Genomic DNA, 21,267 nt, shown 5'->3' on the forward strand with positions numbered 1-21,267 from the left:
ACTCTTTAATTTCAGAGCGTCCCTCCCAACTTCCGATCCCCCACCCCCCACTCTCTTCCCCACACCAGGGCCGGAGAGTGAGGCCCCCAGCCCCCCACCTCGGGTGGACGAGGGCCCTTTAAGGCACCTGTGGGGTGAGGGGAGAGGGGCGAGAGCTGGTACCGTCCTGGTTGCAGGGACGGGATTCGATTGGCAGGCTGTTGTGGGGATGGAACCAATGAGAGGAGGTGTCAGACGCAGGGAAAGGATTGGGCCATCCCTAAGGAGGCCAAGGGTACAAGTTGTCAGGACTTGGGCGAAAAACGACCCCAACCCCAGTAGTGTAAAGAACCTAAATTGAAGGCCGCAGGCCAATTTTGGGTAGAGGGCTTGGCCACGCCCCCAGGAGGCTGGAGCCAATCAAGTGGGAGAACTCGAGAACGGCGGACGGCGACTCTTGGGAAATTGGCCAAGCCCTTTACAGGATTCGAGCCAATCAAATGAAGGAGCTGCCCAGTCACTAGGTGGAGTGGAGTACCACTACCCAATCCTGGGCCTTGGCTGTGCTCTATCAGGGATGGAGCCAATGCCATGCGAGCAAAGCCCTTGTTGCTAGGCAGAAAACGACGAATTTGACCCATTTACGGCTTAGACGGCCCCGACGCGGGAAGCAAGCCAACCCCTCACTAGAATCTGTCGCTGGGCAGAAAAAGAGGGAACAGATCCAATCGGGAGACTGGGCAAATCCCGTTCCTCGGTGCCGCCGGAGGTCATAGGTCGGAAGGGCGGCGGGGACTGGCAGGGACTGGTCAATCCCAGGGCCGGGGAGACGTGGAGAGGCCGGTCCGGATCCGAACCAGATTGGCGGGCCCCGGGGGCGGGACGGGGGTGTAGTGTGGGGCGGGGCGGACGCAGGGCCGGGAAGCTCCCTGCCCCGCCTCAGTATTTCCGCTTCAGCTTCTGGAAGTCGCTGGTGTTCAGTCGTGGCCGAGGCAGGTCACCGAAGACCTGGGTGTCCTCGGCCTCCCGCAGCACCAGCGCGCGCATGCTCGCCGCGATGCGGTCCAGGTCGGGCGAGGAAGGCTGCAGGGACAGCGACGGGGGAGGGGTCAGCGCCACCACCCCCGACTCCAGGCCGGCTCCCAGCACGCTCCCGTCCTCCCAGTCATGCCTGTGCTGCCCACCGTCAGCAATGCCCTTCACCCTGACTCAGTCACCTCCTCCTCCGAGAAGCCTTCCCGCCCCTCTCCTCTGACCCTTCTCGGCCTGGGCCGTACTTCTCACACCCCGGAAGCGCGGCTGCTGACAGTTAAGGCTGTGTGCACCCAGCGGGTCTTCATGTCTGAGGATTGGGCTGGGGACTCAGTCATGTTCCAATCAGACCTCTGCCAGCGACTAGCTGTTAACAAGAAGTTTCGCCTCCCTAGGCCTCAGTCTCCCCTTCTGAAAAATGGGGCTGATAACAGGGTCCCCGTGAGGGCTGAGATAAGATAAGCAGCTGTTATTGTTCAAGAACGATCATGTGGCCACAGCTGCAGCGAATGGATCCCTCCGCATGTTGGCCCCCACTAGGGAGGGGTCTTGCAGCCCCAGCTCCTAGTGCTACCTCCATTACAGCCCCTGTCACCCAGAGCTGGACCTGCCCCCCTAGTAGAATGGGAGAGGCCACTGGCAGCAGCTGGATCTGCGCCGGGTAGGAGACCAACCCAAGCACTCTGGAGGCCTAACATTCACTTAATGTGTTTCCGTGAGTCACAAGCAAAGGCAGCGCTGATGGACCCTGCCGGGACCAGGCCCTGTTCTTCGTCTCCACCTTTCAATGCCTCTCTGGGCTCTCCTACAGCTTGGGGACGGGGTCACTTTGTGATTGCTGGTTTGCAAATGAGGACACTGAGCCCCGAGGTGGGGTACGGGGACCCAGGCCTCCTCTCCCAAAAAGAATCCAGGTTCCGGTTCCAGCTCTGCTCCTTACAGACCCAGACTCAGGCAAACGACATGTCCTCTCAGTGCCTCGGTTTCCCCATTGCTTCAGGGAGTTTCAGTGATAAGCAAGGAGGGTCCACTCAGGCCAGGCCAGGCCAGCCCAGCATCGGGAAGGAAAACAGAGTACAAGCGGGTGGGGCAAATTCTAGGAGGAGGGCATAGGGGGCTGATCTGACCCCTCTGAGCCTCAGTCTCCCCATCTGGCAGGAATGCCAAAATACCTACGCCTTGCCCAGAGCAGCTGTGCTGTTAATGGCGCTGCTCCTGGAAGGACGAGGCTTCTCTACAAGGTACGCGGACACACAAGGCTGCAGTGGTTAAAAGTGCAGGGCTGTGGCCCAGCCACCCACCTCTTCAGGCGGAGGGGAAGACTCATCAGCCCAGGGGTGGGAAGCGGCATCCATACTGAGGGCTTCATGGAGGAGGAGGCTCTGGGCCCTCCCAGCCACTCTCCCTCCCTCCCCACCCCCCAAGATGCCATTTGCCCCTCACCTGCCCGTTCTCCTCATCTGATGAGCGCGCCTCTGTCCTCTTCTCCTTGAAGGCCCAGACGGGCACAGACACGGGCAGGGACTTGGCATACTGCTGTGTGGGCAGGGCTGAGGCCGGGGGCACCGAGTAGCTTGGGGGGCCAGCGGGGGTCTCCTCACTCAGGCTGCCATCTGGGCGAGAGGGTGGCCTTCAGCCTCTTCCCTGCCCTCGTGCCAGCCCCCCAGGCATGGGGACAGCCTGGGACACTCACCATCTGTGCTTTCAGGGTCTGACTCACAAAAGGGGGGCAGGTCCTGGAGGGTGGCATCCTCATCCATCACAAAGAGCCCTGTGGATGACATTAGAGGCCCGGGCCAGTCAGGTCCCCGCCACACCCCACGTGCCCTCAACCACAGCCACTGCCACCACCTCCCTATGGCTTCTGTGATTACTATACCTTCTGTCCCGAACACCCTTCCCCTAGTTATCTGCCTGGTCATCTGCACAAACGAGTCCAGGTTTTATCACTCTGTTACACCCTCAGGTGCAAATAACTGGCTCTGTTAACGTGAAACCTCTCTAAGACCTGTTTGGGATGATGTGACTCAAATACAGGCTGAGACAAATATGGAGTGATTATAATCCCCATTTGACAATGGAGACCTGGAGACCCAGAGCGGTTGAGTCACTTGCCCGAGGTCCCATAGCTACTTAGTGGCATCACCAGGATGTCTGTGCCCTTCATCCTATGCAGGTTTTCTCCCAAAACGGTGGGGAGGCTAGCCACTGGTAATAACAAACGAGCAACTCCTGGTTATTGAGCCATCTGCAAACTCCTACTCACGCCTCAAAGCCCTAGTGTTACAGTCCAGCCTCAGGAAAGCATCCAACCTCCTGCTCAGGATGTATCCCGGCCCCCCATGGCCTCCACAAGGCATTGCCTTACGGCACGACTCCAATTCCTTGGCCAGACTCAGAGCCCCTCGAGAAAAGGGCAAGAATCTGTTTTGAGTATCAGTGCCCAACACTCCCAGCACAGAACTGGCCCCAGGACACCAGCGTAAGAAAACCGGTAAGGCTCAGAGACGGGAAATGACTGGCTTAGGGTCACCTAGTGACTCACGGGCAAGCCTGTGTGGCTGCCAAGCTCTGGAAACTGCAGCTTCCAAGGAACATCAGGGCTCGGAGACAAGCAAGTCCCACCCCAGGAAAGCCTCCTGCGCGGCAGCCACCGCAGCCCCTCCCTCCGCCCACTCACCTCCGTTATCGCTGCCGCCCAGCCGCTCCCCGGAGGTCTCGGTCTCTGTTGGCTCGTCCTCCTCCTCCTCGTCGTCCTCCCTGGCCAGGGCAGGCCGGGGTGGGCTGGGCGCGGGGCTGGGCGGCTGTGGTGCTGGCGGGGGCGCAGGGGGCCGGGCGGCGGCGGCGGCCCTGTGGGCCAGGGCGATGTCGTGGAGGCAGCGGCGGGCGGCCTCCGCCAGAGCCCCCCGACCATGGGCCGCATAGGCGCAGGGGCCCGGGCGTGGCGGCGGCGCGGCGGTCAGCAGCACCAGCTCCGTGCCGGTCCGAGCCCGGAAACGCTCGGCGGCCCCCACCACGGCCTCCCAAAGCTCCTCGGGGCGCCCCGACGCCATCCGCGCCCTGCGGGCCAGAGCAGGACAGCGGGGGCTGAGGCTGGGCTGACTGCACGGTCCTCGCCCAGCCCCGCGTGTCCACACGCCTCTCCCAGCCACCCTGTCCTTTCCAAACCCGCTCCTCTGCAGACTCTCTGCCCCGTCCCGGTAGGAGCCTCCGGGCACAGGCCAGTGAGGATACTCCGAGTGCAGGGGGTCGGGGCAGGGAGGAGCCCTGGGTATGCGACCCAGCGGATGCGGATTCGGAAGACCGAGTACAAAAGTAGAAAGCACCCCAGCTTGGTCGCAATCCCATGCTGAGTCCATGTTTAAGTATCATTTTAGCTAAACTGGCTAAATAAAATACTAAAATGAGTTTCATCTGTTTTCTTTTTACCCTTTTAACATAGCTTCTAGAAAATTTCAAGTTCCAGGTGGGGCCTGCATCACATTTCTGTCAGCCAGTGCTGCCTCGCAACAACGCCTCCCTCCAGTCTGTCCGGAACGAGTCCCTCTGTACCCAGAGCTGACCCTAGCCCTCGCCTGAACCCCCAGGACAGGGTCCCAGCTCCTCAGCCGGCCCCTGGCCTCACAGGCTACATGCCTCCCTGGCCTTTCAGAGCCTCTGAGGCCTACGGACAAGGTGGTCCCTATACATGGAAATTCACCTGCAAAGCTTTTGTACTTCCTGATAGACTGTTCTGGCAGTTCCTCTCCAAGTCCTCCCTAATCCCCAGGATGGATGAGATGATTTCACTGGCCCCCACAATGCCCTGGGCTCCTTCCATTATAGCTCTTGTCACCTGAGCTTGTGACAGTTGTACCTCTGTCTGCCTCTTCTATCAGACAGTGAACTCCCCCAGGTCAGGGACTTCCATCCCCAAGCCAGGTCTGCCCTAAAGAGACAATCTGCTGGACGTGTCTCCTTACTAGGCAAGAACGGCGAGGGCTGGAGGCTGGGTTCTCGCCCTGACTCTGTCTCAAGCCTGCTGTGTGACCTTGGATCACTCATCAGCCCTCTCTGTGCCTCACTTTCTTCCCCTCTTAATCACAGTGGTTGAGCCAGAGCTGTTGGGTAGCTGAAGAGCCTTTTTGGGGAGGTGGTGAGCACACTGTTACTGGAGGGATTCAAGCAGAGCTGTGGTCCAGCCCACTAGGGCTGCAGGGAAAGGGAGCAGGGAGTCTGGAGTTTGCATGCAAGTTGTAGGCCCTGTGGGACTCATAATCACAGAAGCCAGTGTTTGCTGAGCACCTACTCTGTGCAGCGACTCCACACCTGGCATCACACCTTCTATCTGACCCATGAAGGTGGGAGCTGTTAACTCATGACCGGGCTCCGGGAGCACAAAACCCTGATGGACAGAAGGGATTTATCCAGCGCTACATACATAGCAGGCAGGGAGCTGAGTGGGTGATCAACCTTCTTACCCTACCCTCTCACCAACTCTATAAGGGAGGAGCTGTTATGACCCCATTTTACAGTTGTAAACTCAGGTCCAGGCAGACTCGGCATCTGTTCTTAATCCCAACCGCCATTCTGCCTGCCTTATAAGGACAGATTTATGATCTTCTAATCCAAATGGGGAAAGTGAGGCTCAGAGAGCTTAAGATGCTAGCCAGAAGGCACACAGCTAGACAGGGCAGAAGTGGGGCTGAAATCGCTATCTGCCTGGCCCCCAAACCCACAGAACTGGGAGGAGCCCAGTGTCTCAAACACACTCCTCATGTTGTTCCCATCTGATGGAGAAGAGTGAGGCTCAGAGCAGGGAAATGACTAGTCCAAGGTCACACTGGCAGTGCTAGGCCTGGGGTTCTCATGTCCTTGGGCCCCTAGCCCCTAATGACTCACAGAGAATAAGGGGAACAGGCTTCCTGGAAGAGGCCATCAGGGTTAAACTCCCTGTCTGTGCTGTGTCTTGGAGTAGCCACAGGGTTGAACAGAAGAAACCGGGGAGAGTGGGTTGTGGAGGTTCCCCCACCTACAGAGGAGGCATGGGCAAAAGCCCATTTAAACAGACCTCTCTGCCAAGGCCCTGTGCTCTCTGGAGTCTGTTACCCAGCGGAGGGTAGCCCAGCCCAGGGCAGTATCCCTAACCTTCAGCTTCTGGAGGAAGTCCTGTCTCCTCCAAGGAGCTGAGAGATGGAGAAAAAACCCCGCCCCAATAGAGTTCAAGATTAGGCAGAGATGAGAAGCAGCTGAGACCTGTCCCCCTGAGGAGGGGCAGCGGCAAGGGGACTGGCCTCTTGGGATGAGGTGAGGAGGGAAGAGAGGCAAGGAGGACAGGAGGTGGAGAGGAAAGTACCCCAAGGAAAGAAGAATGCTAGTGAACCCCCCACCTGTCAAAATGGAAGTGCCCCTCACCCGAAGACGTGAGGAACCCGATCATGCACACTGTAGCCAGAGGTGGGGTGAATGTCTGGGGCCTTGCTCTGCCGTTCGGAGACCTCCCCACCTCGCCCGGGGGTCCAGGCAAGACCCACTTCTCTAGGAAGAAAACAGGAAATCCCGCCCAGGCGGGGGCCAGGACCGGAAGTCCCGCCTTTGGACGGGTGAGGGGCGCCCCGAGGCCCTCCGAGCAACCCCCCGACCCCGTGGATACGATCTTTGACCAAGGTAAGGATCCCAGGGGTTCTGGACACCGGAAGGGAAGGCTGTCTAGGATTTGCCTCGGGTCAGACACGACGGTTCTCGCAAGCGATCTCTTTCCAGCGCTCGGCAAAGGGTCGCTGGGTGATCTCTGTCCTCTGTTCTATGTAGGCCATACCCCTTCCATGAGCCGCTTGCCCTCCCAGCGCCCCGCTGCCTCAGAATGGCCAAATCCTCCCCACACCGCGGTTCACAACGCCGCCTCCACTCACGTGCCCGTAGCCAGCATGGCCGGCCCGGCGCCGTCGCCGCCCTCAAAAGACATGGCGGCGCCGTACGTCACGTCCGCGTAGTTGCCCCTCCTCCACTCTGCTCACTCCGCCTCCCTTATCCGGGCCGCCCGAAGTCAAAATGGCGGCCATAGGGGCTTCATCCGGAGCAGTGGGCAACGGCGACAACAGGGTGCCCATAAGAGAAATGGTGAAAGAAAGGCTTCAGCTTGCGCAGAAACAAGCCTAGACCATTTCCATATGCCCACAAGAAATATGGCCGTCCGCACGTGCTCAACTCATTACCACAGTAAACTTAGGGCGAGCGACCTGACGTCCTCACCCACAACTCCTTCCGCAGAAGTCGAGGAAATCTGTTCCCGTTAACGACATGGCAGCCAGCCTGGCTTCATCTGCCCATAATGTACATGGGCTCTCCCTCCCTCCAACCTTCCCCGCTTTAGCACCAAGGCTGGCAAAGATCCAATATGGCAGCATACTGGCTTCGGTTTGCCCAGCTTCAAAATGGCGGTTCGGCCCGCTTTCTCTCGACGGTGACTCAGGGATTCGTCTGGGACTGCTTCGTTTCCGGGGGCACTGACGGCTTCATCCCGTTATCCCGAGTCCCTCAGCGCCTCTTGTGGTAGACGGTTCCTCTCACCTTTTCTTTTATCCGTTCCTCTTTTCCAGCACCTCGCTGTTGCGCCTCGCAGAGAGATGGGACTGCCCCGCATTAACATGGCCTCTGGCGACCTGCTTTGGCCGTGCCCTCGAGCAAAATGGCACCTTCTTGGCTTCGATGCCAGTATACAATATGGAGAAGGAAGTGGGCGTTTCGGGGAGAGCTTGAGCTAAGTGGTGGAGCCCTTCTTAGACCCTCCCACTTGTTTACTTCGTGGTAAGAGTGGTAACACTGCGCCTGCGCACTCTGGCCCGTTCTATAGCGTCTGCACCATGTGACTCGAACCTTTGTAGTTAAATTACCCCGTTCTGAAAGATGGTTTCACCCACTTGTGCTCTAGAACTGGTAGGGGTGCTACCACTGTCCGGCCTTGGGGGGCGTGTTTTTTCCGGATGTGACAACACGTTGACCCGGAAAAGGAGGAGGCCGAGGCAGTGGGGCCTTCGGCGGCAGCAATGGAAGGTGCTGGCTACAGGGTAAGTATTCCCTCGCTTCTGTCTATTCGAAACGCCCCCATCCAGTGGTCTGCTTCTCCTTGAGGCCGTGAGGGTACACTGGGAGGCCGGCAGAGCTTCAGCGAACTCCAATCTCTCATAAACGCTGTCACCCTCCAGTCTACCGCCTAAGGGGAGACCAAATGCCTGAGCCCCGCCTCCCGGGCTCTAGAGACTCTTTGGGCCCCGCCCCCATTGGAGTGCATACCCACACCCGAACGCCAAGCGTGCCTCTGGCTTTGACCACGCCTGTCCCTTCAGCGGAGGCCTCCCTGGGTCTGGCTCCATTGGTTCTTTCCAGGGCCCCGCCTCCTTGGCGTGTCGGCCCTCACTTGGCCCCACCCCTCACTGGTTCCTGCCCCCAGGTGGTGTTTGAGAAGGGAGGAGTGTACCTGCACACCAGTGCTAAGAAGTACCAGGACCCGGACTCCCTCATTGCTGGTGTCATCCGCGTCGTGGAGAAGGTGGGTTGGGAGGGAGCAGGGCTCAGGCGGGCTCTGAGCCAGCGGGATGGAGGCAGCATCTGTAGGAGTATGGTATGGCTGTCAGCCATGGGACTGTAGAAAGCGGGGGTGGGGTGGGAACTGATATGAGAGGCAGGACTTTGTAAGGTGGAGGGTGGAGACTGGAGAAGTTTGGAAATCTGCAGGGGAAAGCTTTGGCAGTGGGATTTGGGGAGCGGCTCTAACACCTCCTCTCTTCCCTCAGGACAATGACGTCCTCTTGCACTGGGCTCCTGTAGAGGAGGCTGGAGATTCCACCCAAATCCTTTTCTCCAAGAAGGTGGGCCTCCCTCCCTTTCCCTTTCACCACCCACTTTTTTCTAGGTCCGCACAGTGGAAGGCATTTGTGGGACCTAGGTACAATCCCAGACCTACTCTTGGGGCATGTGTGACCCTTTTTGGAAACCCGGTTCTCTCTGTCCCCTGGTTTTCTCCTGTCTGTGAAATGGGCTGAGGATGCCCATTGTCCTTTCATCCCCTTTACTCCTTGGGAGAGCCCTGCCAGGGTGCAAGAGGACAACTCAGCCTGTGGATTCCTGTTGCTTGAAGGGGTGTGGCATTTCCTCTGGTGCAGTGTACCATTGTGTCCAGAGGACAGGACCTGACTGAGGCTACTCACCCACTTCGCCGGTGCCCCCTCCTCCCCTTTGTTATCAGATGTCTCCTGAGGCTTCCTGTGGCCCTGGGGTGGCCAATGCTGGGACCCAGAGATGAGTCACACGCAGACACCACCTAAGCCTTCACTCCTGCTCTAATTTTGAGAAACTTACACAGGATGAAAGGAGCCATTTTTCTGAGGTCAAAAAAGCTAGGAGGTGTTAGAAAACTTGGGTTCCATCAAACAGTCTGATTCCAGACCCCCACCTCTTCCTGAGAGAGCAGACATTTGACCTGGGACTCCAAGGATAAGAAGGGGACACGAGGGTATTTCAGGGATGGCAGAAGGAAGTGTGTTTCAGGGCACACTGGGAAGTTGGCTATCCCTATAGAGAGGTTTGCTAGAAAGGTTGGGCCTGAAATGCTGGGCTGAGAAAATTGTTGGTCCCAAGCAGAGCCACAAGACTATGTCCTGGCGGATCCTCGGCAACCATGGGAGAAGGTTGTGGGTGTAGAAAGCCCCTGGGGGGAAACGTGGAAGCTCGGCTGCAGGACTGAATGGAGGGAAATTAGAGGCTGGGAGGTCTGGGAGGAGGCCGATGTGATGCTTCAGGAAGAGAGGTTAAGCCTCAGCTGGAATGGGGAAGACAGAGGAGAGGGGACAGATTTAGGAGGTGAGAAGGGTTTGACACTTCTTGAATCTTGAAAAATGAATTGGATTTGACCAGGCAGTGGGCAGAGAGGGCCTTATATAGTCTGTTCGAAGGAATTTGTGAATTTTTGTGATCCTACACACACCTCACTTGGTCTGGATGAACATGCTGCCAAGAAGGCACCACTGTCCTTGTCAGATGACTTTATAACCTGAGACAGCCTAACGTGCTTGCCTGGAGACCCAGGCGTTCTGGAAGTGGAGGTTAAAAGAGGTAATGGGCAGTAAGCACCCAGGAGGAACTGGTTTCCCCCTTCCTTGAGCACCATGGTGTTGGGGGCCCAAGGATGTCAGGGAGGGACAGTTGGGGCAGGACACTGAGACGTGAAATCAGAAAGATGGGGCGTCCCACCTCTCTTGTGTCCCCCTGGGCAAGTGACTTCACTTTTGAAACCAATTTTCTTTTAGATGGGAAGAGCAATTCTGTATTACAGCTTTTCTTAAATTTCATCAGACTTTCTAAGGACCTGGCAGCGGTGGGGGGGCGGGTACAAATGTAGATTCCAGAGCCTCTCCTGAGGGAGTTGGCTTCACTGTGTTGGCAAAGAAGCAACCAGGATTCTGTACTTTTCACCGATCTCTGAGTGCCTTTCTTGAGGATATTGCTGTTCTTGGCGGTCTTATTCTTGAATAACAGAAGCGCACTGAGACAGGCTTCTGCAGAAAAGGCTCCCATTGCAAGTCAGGACACATCAGCTCCAAGGAGCACCAAATCGGGCTGATGGCAGGTTAAAGCAACAGTTGTTTTTCTCACAAGACTCCAAGAGGTGGGAGCCTGTTGGCCTTGGTTGGGTGACATCAGGGCTTGGATTAGTGAGACCCTACAGTGCTTGCCTGAGTGGCCTTTTATTTTTATTTATTTTTTAATGAGAGAAGCTATATGTTCCAACTGATTCCATCTTCATGATTACAGACAGTACTGGGCAGGGTGGGTAAACAAGGCAAATGAAGAGACCGCCTCTCCCCCTCCATTTAACCAGATGCGGCATTTTGGCATTTTTAGGCTATGCAGGTTGACTTAATTCATTGACTTGGGTTGAAGGCTGACAGCAGCAAATCTTGGCAATTGAGGTTCTTCCTCCATTGCTATTCCAAGTGTCTTAATTTCTGAACTACACTGTGAGCTCTGAAATGATGTTCGCTGCAACATTCTTGGAGGTTTCACGTTTTAATCTGACTCCTCTTGTTAAGGCAGGGAACTGTCTGTTCAGAGCTGTCTTCCTCTTTAATCTGGGCCACCAGGCAATTCTAGTACTCTGGGAGCTGAGGCGAGCGGATCACTTAAGGCCAGCAATTCAAGACCAGCCTGAACAAGAGCGAGAACCCGACTCTACAAAAAAATAGAAAAATTAGCTGGGCGTGATGGCGCGCACCTGTAGTCCCAGCTACTCGGGAGGCTGAGGCAGGAGGATTGCTTGAGCCCAGGAGTTTGAGGTTGCTGTGAGCTATGATGATGCCACTGCACTCTAGCCCAGGTAACAAAGTGAGACAGTTTCTCAAAAAAAAAAAAAGAGAGTTGGGAGGACAGGACTGACACCTGATGCCACAGAACTGACCCACTAGGGGAGCTGTCACCACTGCCAGAATGAGGGTGGTAAGGAATGAGAACTCATTGGAGTTGTCAAGCTCCACCCAAGGCAGGAAGCCACTTGGCACCCACAGTGGCCGGGCACTGGAAGACTGAACTGGTCACCACCACTGCCCCTCCATGTGCAGCCAGAGCAGAAGGAAGTTGCCCTTACCTCATCTCTGCGTTTCAGATCTGACTGCATCTGGTGGGTAGAATCTGTTATGTTCTTGTAACTCCAGCTGCAAGGAAACTTGGGAAATGTAGTTTTTAGCTTTCCAGCCTCTGCAGTAGAGGAAGGCCCACTGGCATGGGAATGGACTCAGTTGCCACACGTACTTTGTCCCTTCCCCTGACCTTCCTGGGTTGTCACCAGCACAAGTTTTTACTGCACTGGAATGTTCAGCATGGCACTCACCTGCACCATTTCCTTGAGTCTGCCCAGCAGCCCCTGGAGCCAATAAGAGCAGCCGCTGCTTGTACTGTGTGCCGGGTCCCATACTGGGCCTTTTGGGTTATTTTCAGAACAATCTGTAAGGGAATTATTTTTTTCCTTTTATTGAAATATAATTCACTTACTATGAAAATTGAATTTTTATAGTAAAGTTTAAAATTTTTCACGCTAGCTCATGCCTGTAAACCTAGCACTTTGGGAGGCTGAGGTGGGAGGATCACTTGAGGCCAGGAGTTCAAGACCAGCTCCGGGAACATAGTGTGATTCCCCCCATGTCTATAAAAAATAAAAAATTAGCAGAGCATGATGGCCCATGCCTGTAGTCCCAGCTACTCTGGAGGCCGAGGTGGGAGGATTGCTTGAGCCCAGGGGTTCAAGGCTACAGTGAGCTATGATCTTGCCAGTGAATAGCCACTGCACTCCAGCCTGGGCAACACAATGAGACCTCATCTCTACAAAAAATTTTAAAAAGTAGGCCAGGCATGGTGGTGTGCCTTTGTAGTCCCAGCTATTTGGAAAGCTGAGGCAGGAGGAGGGAAGCTTGAGCCCAGGAGTTTGAGGCTGCAGTGAGGTCTTATTGTACCACTGCACTCCAGCCTGGGCGACAGAGCAAGACCCCGTCTCCAAGTGTGCAGTTTGGTGGTTTTCGGTGTATGCAGGAGGTTGTACAGTCATCGCCACTGTCTAGTTTCAGGGCATTTCATCATCCCAAACAGAAACCCTGTACCTGTTGGCAATCACTCCCTGTTCTTCCCTTCCTGGGGCCCCTGGCAACCATGAATTTACTTTCTGTCTCTGGATTTGCCTATTCCAGATGTTTTGTACAAATGGAATTACATAACATGCGATCCTTTTGCTCCTTTGCGTTGGGCCTCTTAGGATATTTTCAAGGTCCATCCACGTTGTGGCAACATTGGTACTTTGTTTTTAATGTTGAATAGTATTCCGTGGTATGGATGTGCCATATTTTGTTTATTCATCAGTGTCATGGACATTTGGGTTATTGGTACCTTTTGGCTATTGTGAGTACTGCTGCTATGAACATAGCAGTGGTGAGTTTCTCTGTTTTCATTTCTCTTGGATATATACCTAGTAGTGGAATTGGTGGGTCACTATGGTAACTCTGCATTTAACCTTCGAGGAATTTCCAGACTTTTCCAAAGCGGTGGCACCATTTTACATTCCCGCCGGTGGTGTATGAAGGTTCCAGTTTCTCCACATCCTTGCAAACACTTATTATCTGTCTTTTTGACACCCACCAACCTAGCAGTCGGGAAGTGCTATCTTACCGTGGTTCGATTTGCACTTCCCTAGTGAGTACCAGCCGCTCCTTTGGGCACCGGCAGTCTGACTGCAGAGCTACCTGCTGTGTAGCCTTTACCTCCCCGTGCACCAGGAGACTGGATTCAAGCCCTGGCTCACTCCTTGGCTGCACTGGGTGACCCTGAGCAAGTGCTGTGCCTCCTTTGTGCCTCAGTTTCCCTCTTTGTTCCATGGGGCTACCTTCCAGGGTGGCTTTGAGGCTCAGATTTGGAAACTCTGAATCTGTAGCCCCTCACTGTATTCTCCTTTCTTCCCACAAGGACTCCAGTGGGGGTGACTCCTGCACCTCTGAGGAGGAGCCGACCTTTGACCCTGGCTATGAACCCGACTGGGCTGTCATCAGCACCGTGCGGCCACAGCCCCGCCACTCAGAGCCCACGAGAGGTAGGTTGAGCTGGTGTCCCTTGGGGACAAGTGAGGGCCATATTGCCTTCAGTGGGCATGGCCCCAAGGGCTTTGCTGCCCACAGTCAAGATGGCTGCCTTTCACCGGGTTCCAGTCCCAGGAGAGAAGTGCATGGGGGCACAGGACTCTGTCTGCCCAGATGCAGCAAGGCCAGCTTCTTTGGGGGTTGCAGCCTTGCTCATGCCACCAGGCTCCCAGATGGGCTGTGGGCACCCCCACATGAGTCCTGCCTCTGCAGGTTCGAGGCTGGTGGGGGTAACAGATGCAGCCAGTTAGGGGGTGATTCTCACCTTCCTGGAGTCACACAGGCTGCTGGGGACATCCAGAGAAACCACCTGATCCTTCTGGGAAGTGCAGGTGCCTTTCAGGAAGAGGTGTTGCCAGAGCTCATCTCTGAGGGATGCTTGGGAGTTGTCTCTACCTGCAGAGAGAGCAGCCCTTGCAAGCCAGAGGCAGGTGGCAGCGGGTGTGTTCAGGGAGCCACCAGCCTTTCATGGTAGTTCGAGTGTGGGGTTGAAATGATGAGGGGCTTGGGAAGGTTCTAGAACAGGCATGTGTCCACCGGGCTCCCCTCCCATTTTATTCATTTGTGCTTCCAAGGAAGTGTGAGGTGACCTAGAGTTCCCAGAGTCCAGGGCTGGGGGTGGCTCGTTGGGGGGCCCTTAGGAGTAGATTATGCTAAAGGGACATCCTAAGTTGCCGTGGCCACCTCTGGCCTCCCACACCTCTCCTAACATGGCGCCGTCCCTCCAGGTGCAGAAGCTGGCTCCTCCCGGGGCTCCTGGGCCTTCTCTGTGAGTCTGGGGGAGCTCAAGTCCATCCGCCGTTCCAAGCCAGGCCTCAGCTGGGCCTACCTGGTCCTGGTGACCCAGGCTGGGGGCTCCCTGCCCGCCCTGCACTTCCACCGCGGGGGCACCCGCGCCCTGCTCCGTGTCCTCAGCCGCTACCTGCTGTTGGCCAGGTGAGTCTTCTCCCCGTGCTGGGCCTCTGACCAGGCCCTGTCCCTCCACAGCGGCAGCCTGACCCCTCGGGGCAGTGAGAGAAACAGGCACACTGATTTAGGGGAAGGAAAAAGGAGTCGACTGGCACAAGTAACTGAGAAACCAAAGGGCAGTGTTGATTTCAGGCAGGGCCCAGGTCCCAAAACATTGGAAAGAGTTGTTCTCTTTTCCTCTGAGGTTCTGTCACTGTCTGGGCCCCCAGTGCCCTGGCTTAGCAATCCGGGTGGCTACAAAGTGACTTTTTCCCCACATTCCAGCAGGATCCCTGGGCTGCCTCTCGTTGGCTCGCCCCTGAGTCAGTCACCCTGGCCAGGGAGGTGCAAGGCCCTCACTGGCCCGCCCTGGGCCACGTGCCCCCCCCCCGCCCCCGTGGGCCAGTGCTGGTCCCAGGCCGCCCCCTTAACCACCCCCAACATGAGGGATTCCCCAAAGGTGGCTGGGACACCGCACCTGGAACAAATGTAGGGTGGGCAAGGACAGCCTGGGACCTGGGCCCTACCTGTACGTCACCTGTTTGTCACCTCCTGCCTCCCAGCTCCCCGCAGGACTCTCGCCTCTACCTTGTCTTCCCCCATGACTCCTCTGCCCTCTCCAACTCCTTCTACCACCTGCAGCTCTTTGACCAGGACAGCTCCAATGTGGTGTCTGTGAGTGTCGCTGGTGCCAGGCCTGGTGGGGTGTGGGCAGGGAAGGATGAGAAGGGGTGGACCGTGACCGTCCCCGGCCTTGTCCCCAGCGCTTCCTCCAGGACCCCTACTCCACCACCTTCAGCAGCTTCTCCCGAGTGACCAACTTCTTCCGGGGAGCCCTGCAGCCACACCCCGAGGGGGCCTCCCCTGACCTCCCCCCGCCGCCCGATGATGAGCCTGAGCCAGGGTTCGAGGTCATTTCCTGTGTGAGTATCGAGGGGACCCTCCCTGTTCCTCTCTGGCTGTGTCATCTTGGGCCCCTGACTTCATTTCCCTGGGCCTCAGTTTCCTCCTTGGTAGTACGGGGACAGTAATGGTACCCCCTCAGCGAGTGGCAGGAGTGATTTCACAGAAGGTGCACACAGCCGTGGCCGGCATGGTGAGGACCTGATGGCTCCTATTACTGGGGGGCCCTTCCTGACTTGGGGGGCGACTTTGTTGCTGACCCGGAGAAGGCACTGCTTCCTGCCCCTGGATGTTGACTGTCCCTGCAGCTGAGCGGGGCTCTCAACTCACTTGGCCGTGGACTGGCACAGGGTTGGGGCAGATCCAGCCAAGCCCCCGGGCTCACTCGCCCAGCCTCCCGCAGGTGGAGCTGGGGCCTCGGCCGGCTGTGGAGCGGACTCCTCCGGTCACAGAGGAGGAGTGGGCCCGCCACGTGGGCCCCGAGGGCCGCCTGCAGCAGGTCTCGGAGCTGAAGAGCCGGATCTTTTCTGGGGTGAGTGCTGGGTGAGCTCCGGGTGGGTGTGAGGATGGGTGGGGCCGGGAGGGGGCCCCCCACTGAGCTGCCCGCCCCACTGCACCCACAGGGTCTGAGTCCCGGCCTGCGGCGTGAGGCATGGAAATTCCTCTTGGGGTACCTCAGCTGGGAGGGCTCAGCCGAGGAGCACAAGGCGCACGTGCGCAGGAAAACGTGAGTGAGAAGCTGCGCCCCCACCCCCGTGTCCTCAGGAGCCCCGCCTTGCCTGGCACAACACCTGGCGCTTCCTAGGGGCTCTGATGGCCAGCAGATGGGCTTGTTGCATGAACACTGGTCTCGAGCCTGCCGTGTGCTGGGCACTGCCCCGCCCCTGGGGAGATGGCAGCAAATGAGCCAGACCCGTCCCTACCCCGGTGTGGTCTGTCTCCTGCCTCCATGGCTGTTTTCGTTCCCGTGCCACACTGTTCTCAGGATTGCAGCTTTGCAGCGTGTTTTGTAATCCAGTAGGGCCCCTCTCTCCCCATTCCTGGGGTATATTATGCACCTGCTGTGTGTCCAGTCCCATGCCGGGCACTGTGGATGCAGCAGTGCCTGTCTGTGCCCTGCCCCTGGGGTTCTCTGTCCTGTGTAGGGGTGACAGACTTTCACCAAAAGTCCCCAAGGATGTCTACATAGTGATGTCAGGAGAGGGAAGCATCAGAGGCAGTGGCAAGAATCACTGGGTGGCCCGCATGGGTTTGCGTGGTCAGGGAGGGGCTCTGTGGGAGGGACCTGGGATCCGAGCCCTGAAGGAGGGGGAGGTGGCCAGGAGGTCCCCAGGTGCTTTCCTGGGTGCTGCACCGAGGGGTGTCCGAACGTATCAGCTCTCCCCACCCCCAGGGACGAGTATTTCCGCATGAAGCTGCAGTGGAAGTCTGTGAGCCCTGAGCAGGAGCGGAGGAACTCACTCCTGCATGGCTACCGCAGCCTCATCGGTGGGTTTGGGGGTGGTACACAGGGTGGGATGGGAGCGGGTGCGAGGGAGAGATGGGGGAGCCCCCGCCTCCCCATGACCAGGGCCAGGTCACCTGGGAGGGAAGTGGGATGAGCAGCAGTAGGAATGGCCAGGGAGGGACGGGGGAGAAGGGAACTACTCAGGCCACATTGGACTCAAGTCTCAGCTCTGTCATTGACTCACCATGAGATCTTGGCAGGTGATTTCGCCTCCCTGGGCCTCAGTTTCCCCACCTGTGGGAGGATATGTTGGTAAGTGTGAGGCCTGGTGCCTCACGGCAGGAGTGTTAGTGATGGTTTCTGGAACCGGCTCTGCTCCTCCCCCAGAGCGCGCCCCAAGTTTGGGGGCTGCTGGCAGGAGGAGGAACGGGGGCTGGTGCTGATGGCCAGCAGAGACAGGCCACCTCACCTTTGCACCTGTGCCCCATCCCCACAGAGAGAGACGTGAGCCGCACTGACAGGACCAACAAGTTCTACGAGGGTCCGGAGAACCCGGGGCTGGGCCTGCTGAACGACATCTTGCTCACGTACTGCATGTACCACTTTGACCTGGGTAGGATGCGGGCCCGGGTGGGGAGGTCTTCCTTGGGGTGGGGCGAAGAGGACCTGGGCTGGACCCTGATCCCGTGTCCCCCCCAGGCTATGTCCAGGGCATGAGTGACCTTCTCTCCCCGATCCTCTACGTCATTCAGAATGAGGTGGATGCCTTCTGGTGTTTCTGTGGCTTCATGGAGCTCGTGGTGAGGTTCAGGGCAGGGGCAGAGACAAGCACAGGCCTCTCAAAGGATTAGGGATCTCTGTTTCTCATGAGCCCTGCCCTCCCCCCCATCTTTCCTCCCACAGCAAGGGAACTTTGAAGAGAGTCAGGAGACCATGAAGCGGCAACTTGGGCAACTTCTGCTGCTCCTGAGGGTGCTGGACCCCCCACTCTGTGACTTCCTGGGTATGTATCTCGGGTGGGTGGGCAGGAGACAGTGGGGCCACGGACCTTGCCAAAGATTCTCTGGTAGCAGCCACAGGTGGCATCCTGGACATTTGGTTCTGATCCAAACAAGGGAAACACCCTCACGTAACCCAGAGCCTAACGCTTACATGTGAAGGCAGAATTGCAGTTTGGAGCAAAACCTCAGCGAATGCAGACGTGTGGGCACTGTCACTCGCCGTGTGCCGGGCGAGCTGGCTACCTCTCGCTCACCTGGATCCCCTTCTGGCTTTAACTTTAGCTTACTCTGCTGGATACTTTTCAGCAATAAGGACCTGGGTGTGGCTCCCGCCACTTTTTATCTCCACCCAGCTGCTGCTGACCTTGCGCTGTGGATCAGAAAATGGTTCTCTGGGCCTGGCGTCTTAGCTCATGCCAGTAATCCTAGCACTCTGGGAGCCCAAGGCGGGAGAATTGCTTGAGTTCAGGAGTTCGACATCAGTGTGAGCAAGAGTGAGACCCTGTCTCCACAAAAAATAGAAAAAATCAGCCGGGCATGGTGGCGCACACCTGTGGTCCCAGCTACTTGGGAGGCTAAGACAGGAGGATCGCTTGAGCCCAGGAGTTTGAGGCTGCAGTGAGCTATGAGGATGCTAGTGCACTCTAGCTGGGCAACAGAGAGAGACCCTACCTAAAAAAAAAACCAAAACAAAACAAAAGAAAGAAACCAGTTGTCTGGCCCCCAGGGCTGCTGCATTCTGGCTGTAAAATTTTTTTTCATTACTTGTTCAGTGTAAAAAATGAAGGAAATTCAGATAAAGAAAAGATACTCACAGTCGCTGTTGGTGGTATTATCCTCTGAGTGCAGATGGGGATGGTAGCAATGACTTATGTATGGACGTTTCCTCCCGGCAGCTTTGGGACCCCTAGGGCAGGGAGCGGAGTGACTCTAGACCTCATCTCACAGAAGAAACTAAGTTAAGACAGGAAAGCACGTGTCATTTCCTGGGGCCCACAGACATAAGCTGCCTCTGTGTCATTCAGATCTCCCGAAATGTCACTTTCATTGACTGCGAGAGATCCTGTCTGCCCGAGCATGCTGGGACTGATTTAATGGGCCTGCTGGACACTTGGTTCACTTGCAGTTTTGAAATGTGTGTCCTCCATCGCCTTTCTGAACAGTTGGCACAGCAGCGTGTGTCTGTGCTGGCAGCGAAGCTGGAGTGCCAGTGTCCTCAACCTTTACCGGCACCGGCTACCAGCATCCTTGAGTGTGTCGGTCTTACCACGTCCCTTCCACATCAGTGGCATGTGGAAGGCAGGATAGGAAAGGCCCCCAGAGTGCTCCTGCCTCTCCTCTGAAGTCCCCGAGCTGGGCATAAGCTACTCACCTAGTCTGGAGGATGGTCTTCCGGCCGAGATCACCGAGCGTCTCTGTCCAAATGCCAGTGGGATCCGAGTGGGTTTTGAGCTTGCCTTCTGTGGCACTCCAGCCGTGGGTGGGGCTGAGTCGGCTCCTGTCCTCCCCCAGACTCCCAGGACTCCGGCTCTCTCTGTTTCTGCTTCCGGTGGCTGCTCATCTGGTTCAAGAGGGAATTCCCCTTCCTGGATGTCCTTCGCCTGTGGGAGGTGGGCCAGTCAGTTTGGGTGGAAGGCCTGAAGGGGAAAGAGGAAGGGGGCTCTCCTTCCCATAGGAGGGGCTGGGAGGTTGGGGGCAGATGGGCAGAGGGTGTGGCAGACCTGAGGGGGACCTTGGGCAGAGGCTGGGCCATGACTCCTCCCTCCCTCTGGCACCCCCAGGTGCTGTGGACAGGGCTCCCTGGCCCCAATCTGCACCTGCTGGTGGCCTGCGCCATCCTGGACATGGAGCGCGATGCCCTCATGCTGTCCGGCTTCGGCTCCAATGAGATCCTTAAGGTGAGGGCGGGTCTCTCCCAGCCTACCCTGATCTGGGCATGGAGCCCGTGCAGGCTGGCACTGGGCCGGTGCCACAGTGCATTGTGGGAGAAGGTGCTCGAAATGGGATTATTGACAATATGGTTAGCTGTGAGCACCGTGGGCTGGGCCTGGGTCAGTTTTCTCCTACCCCATCCTATGCCTGCCCCCAGCAGTGTCCTCACAGAGCAGGTGAGGGAGGACCTGCCCCTCCCCAGAACACAAACCAGTGGCGGGGTGGGGTCTTTCTCCTCACTGTATCAGCTCTGGCAAGCAGTGAGTGCTCGTTGAAGGCCTGAGAAGCATGAGCCCTGACGGCCCAGCTGCCTCTGAGCCCCCAGAGGGCCAGCCCTGTCTGTCTTCCCTCCGTTGTGTCCCCAGCACGAGGCAGAGTGGGCGCCTGGGCGGTGGTGGTTGAGTGTGCCGCCTGGCGCCTGACCCACCCCTCCCGCAGCACATCAACGAACTGACCATGAAGCTGAGTGTGGAGGACGTGCTGACGCGGGCCGAGGCCCTGTACAGGCAGCTGACCGCCTGCCCCGTGAGTCCCCGACCCCTCCCAGTCCCCTCCCACAACAGCCCTCTTATTCCTGCTTGCCTCTGACTCACCCCTGATGCTTCCCTGCCCCCCAGGAGCTGCCCCACAACGTGCAGGAGGTCCTGGGTCTGGCGCCGCCTGCAGAACCCCACAGCCCTTCACCCCCTGCCTCCCCGCTGCCACTGTCACCCACCCGGGCCCCGCTGGCCTCCCCGCCCCCCGCAGACACAGCCACGCAGCCTGACAGCAGCCTGGAGATCCTGCCTGAGGAGGAGGAGGACGGGGCGGACTCCTAACCCTGCTGGGGACGTGACCCGCACAGGCACTTTATCCTGTCCCCACTGGAGACCGGGAGGGCCCTGGGAGGAGGGGCGGGTGTGCTCCTGATAAACTGACTTCATTAAACGCACTTCTCATGTCTAGTTAGCCCCGTGTTATTAGGGGAAGGAGGCTGCCACTTTGGCTCCGACCTGGATGGGGAAGGGGTAGTGGCTCAGGGTCCCCTCTGGTGGCTCTGCAGAGCTAAAGCCTGACCACGTGGCCCTGAGCCTGCCAGTCAGAGGCAGGAGGAGGCCCCCTCGGGGGTGAGTGACAGGGCTTGGTGGAGGCGAGGCTCCCTTACCTGCCTGAATTGGTGTTTTGGAGGAGTGAGGATGAGGCATTCGGGGCTGGGGCTGGGGCTGTCACTTAAGTAGCTGTGCAGGGACACATCCCGGACATAACTGAAATGCAGGGGCCTGCGGAGCTGCACACTCTGGGGACCTTGCCTACCAGCTGCTGCTTAGTGAGAAAAATAAACTTGTTTAACCCGCCATTAGTTGGATTTTGTTGCTCGCATCTGCGGGTCACTGTG

At 57.5% G+C, this 21,267-nt stretch overlaps 2 protein-coding genes across 7 annotated transcripts; one reads left to right on the plus strand and one right to left on the minus strand.

The window, feature by feature from the left end:
• AKT1S1 (AKT1 substrate 1) lies at positions 1-7,626 on the minus strand. Of its 4 annotated transcripts, XM_069457898.1 has the most exons (6): positions 6,903-7,046; positions 6,406-6,528; positions 3,692-4,071; positions 2,705-2,782; positions 2,455-2,624; positions 1-1,062 (listed from the first exon to the last, which is right to left on the minus strand). In XM_069457898.1, the coding sequence occupies exons 1-6, from the start codon at positions 6,953-6,955 to the stop codon at positions 919-921; spliced, it is 948 nt and encodes a 315-aa protein (XP_069313999.1). In that variant the 5' UTR covers positions 6,956-7,046; the 3' UTR covers positions 1-918. The 4 variants fall into 4 exon arrangements, with proteins under 4 accessions (XP_069313999.1, XP_069314002.1, XP_069314000.1 ...); XM_069457901.1 differs by lacking the exons at positions 6,406-6,528; positions 6,903-7,046 and adding an exon at positions 7,561-7,626; XM_069457899.1 differs by lacking the exon at positions 6,406-6,528 and having other exon boundaries at positions 6,903-7,047.
• Positions 7,627-7,997: 371 nt separating this feature from the next.
• On the plus strand, positions 7,998-21,220 carry TBC1D17 (TBC1 domain family member 17). 3 transcript variants are annotated; one of them, XM_069457895.1, is made up of 17 exons: positions 7,998-8,057; positions 8,441-8,539; positions 8,784-8,858; positions 13,492-13,615; positions 14,390-14,597; positions 15,173-15,284; positions 15,374-15,532; positions 15,916-16,044; positions 16,136-16,239; positions 16,906-17,000; positions 17,456-17,572; positions 17,659-17,759; positions 17,863-17,962; positions 19,473-19,570; positions 19,742-19,858; positions 20,331-20,417; positions 20,510-21,220. In XM_069457895.1, the coding sequence occupies exons 1-17, from the start codon at positions 8,037-8,039 to the stop codon at positions 20,708-20,710; spliced, it is 1,947 nt and encodes a 648-aa protein (XP_069313996.1). In that variant the 5' UTR covers positions 7,998-8,036; the 3' UTR covers positions 20,711-21,220. The 3 variants fall into 3 exon arrangements, with proteins under 3 accessions (XP_069313996.1, XP_069313998.1, XP_069313997.1); XM_069457897.1 differs by lacking the exon at positions 20,510-21,220 and having other exon boundaries at positions 20,258-20,398; XM_069457896.1 differs by lacking the exon at positions 8,441-8,539 and having other exon boundaries at positions 8,015-8,057.
• The last annotated feature ends 47 nt before the right edge of the window (positions 21,221-21,267 follow it).

Source organism: Eulemur rufifrons, chromosome 24, assembly GCF_041146395.1.
Source record: "Eulemur rufifrons isolate Redbay chromosome 24, OSU_ERuf_1, whole genome shotgun sequence".
NCBI classification, from domain to species: domain Eukaryota; kingdom Metazoa; phylum Chordata; class Mammalia; order Primates; family Lemuridae; genus Eulemur; species Eulemur rufifrons.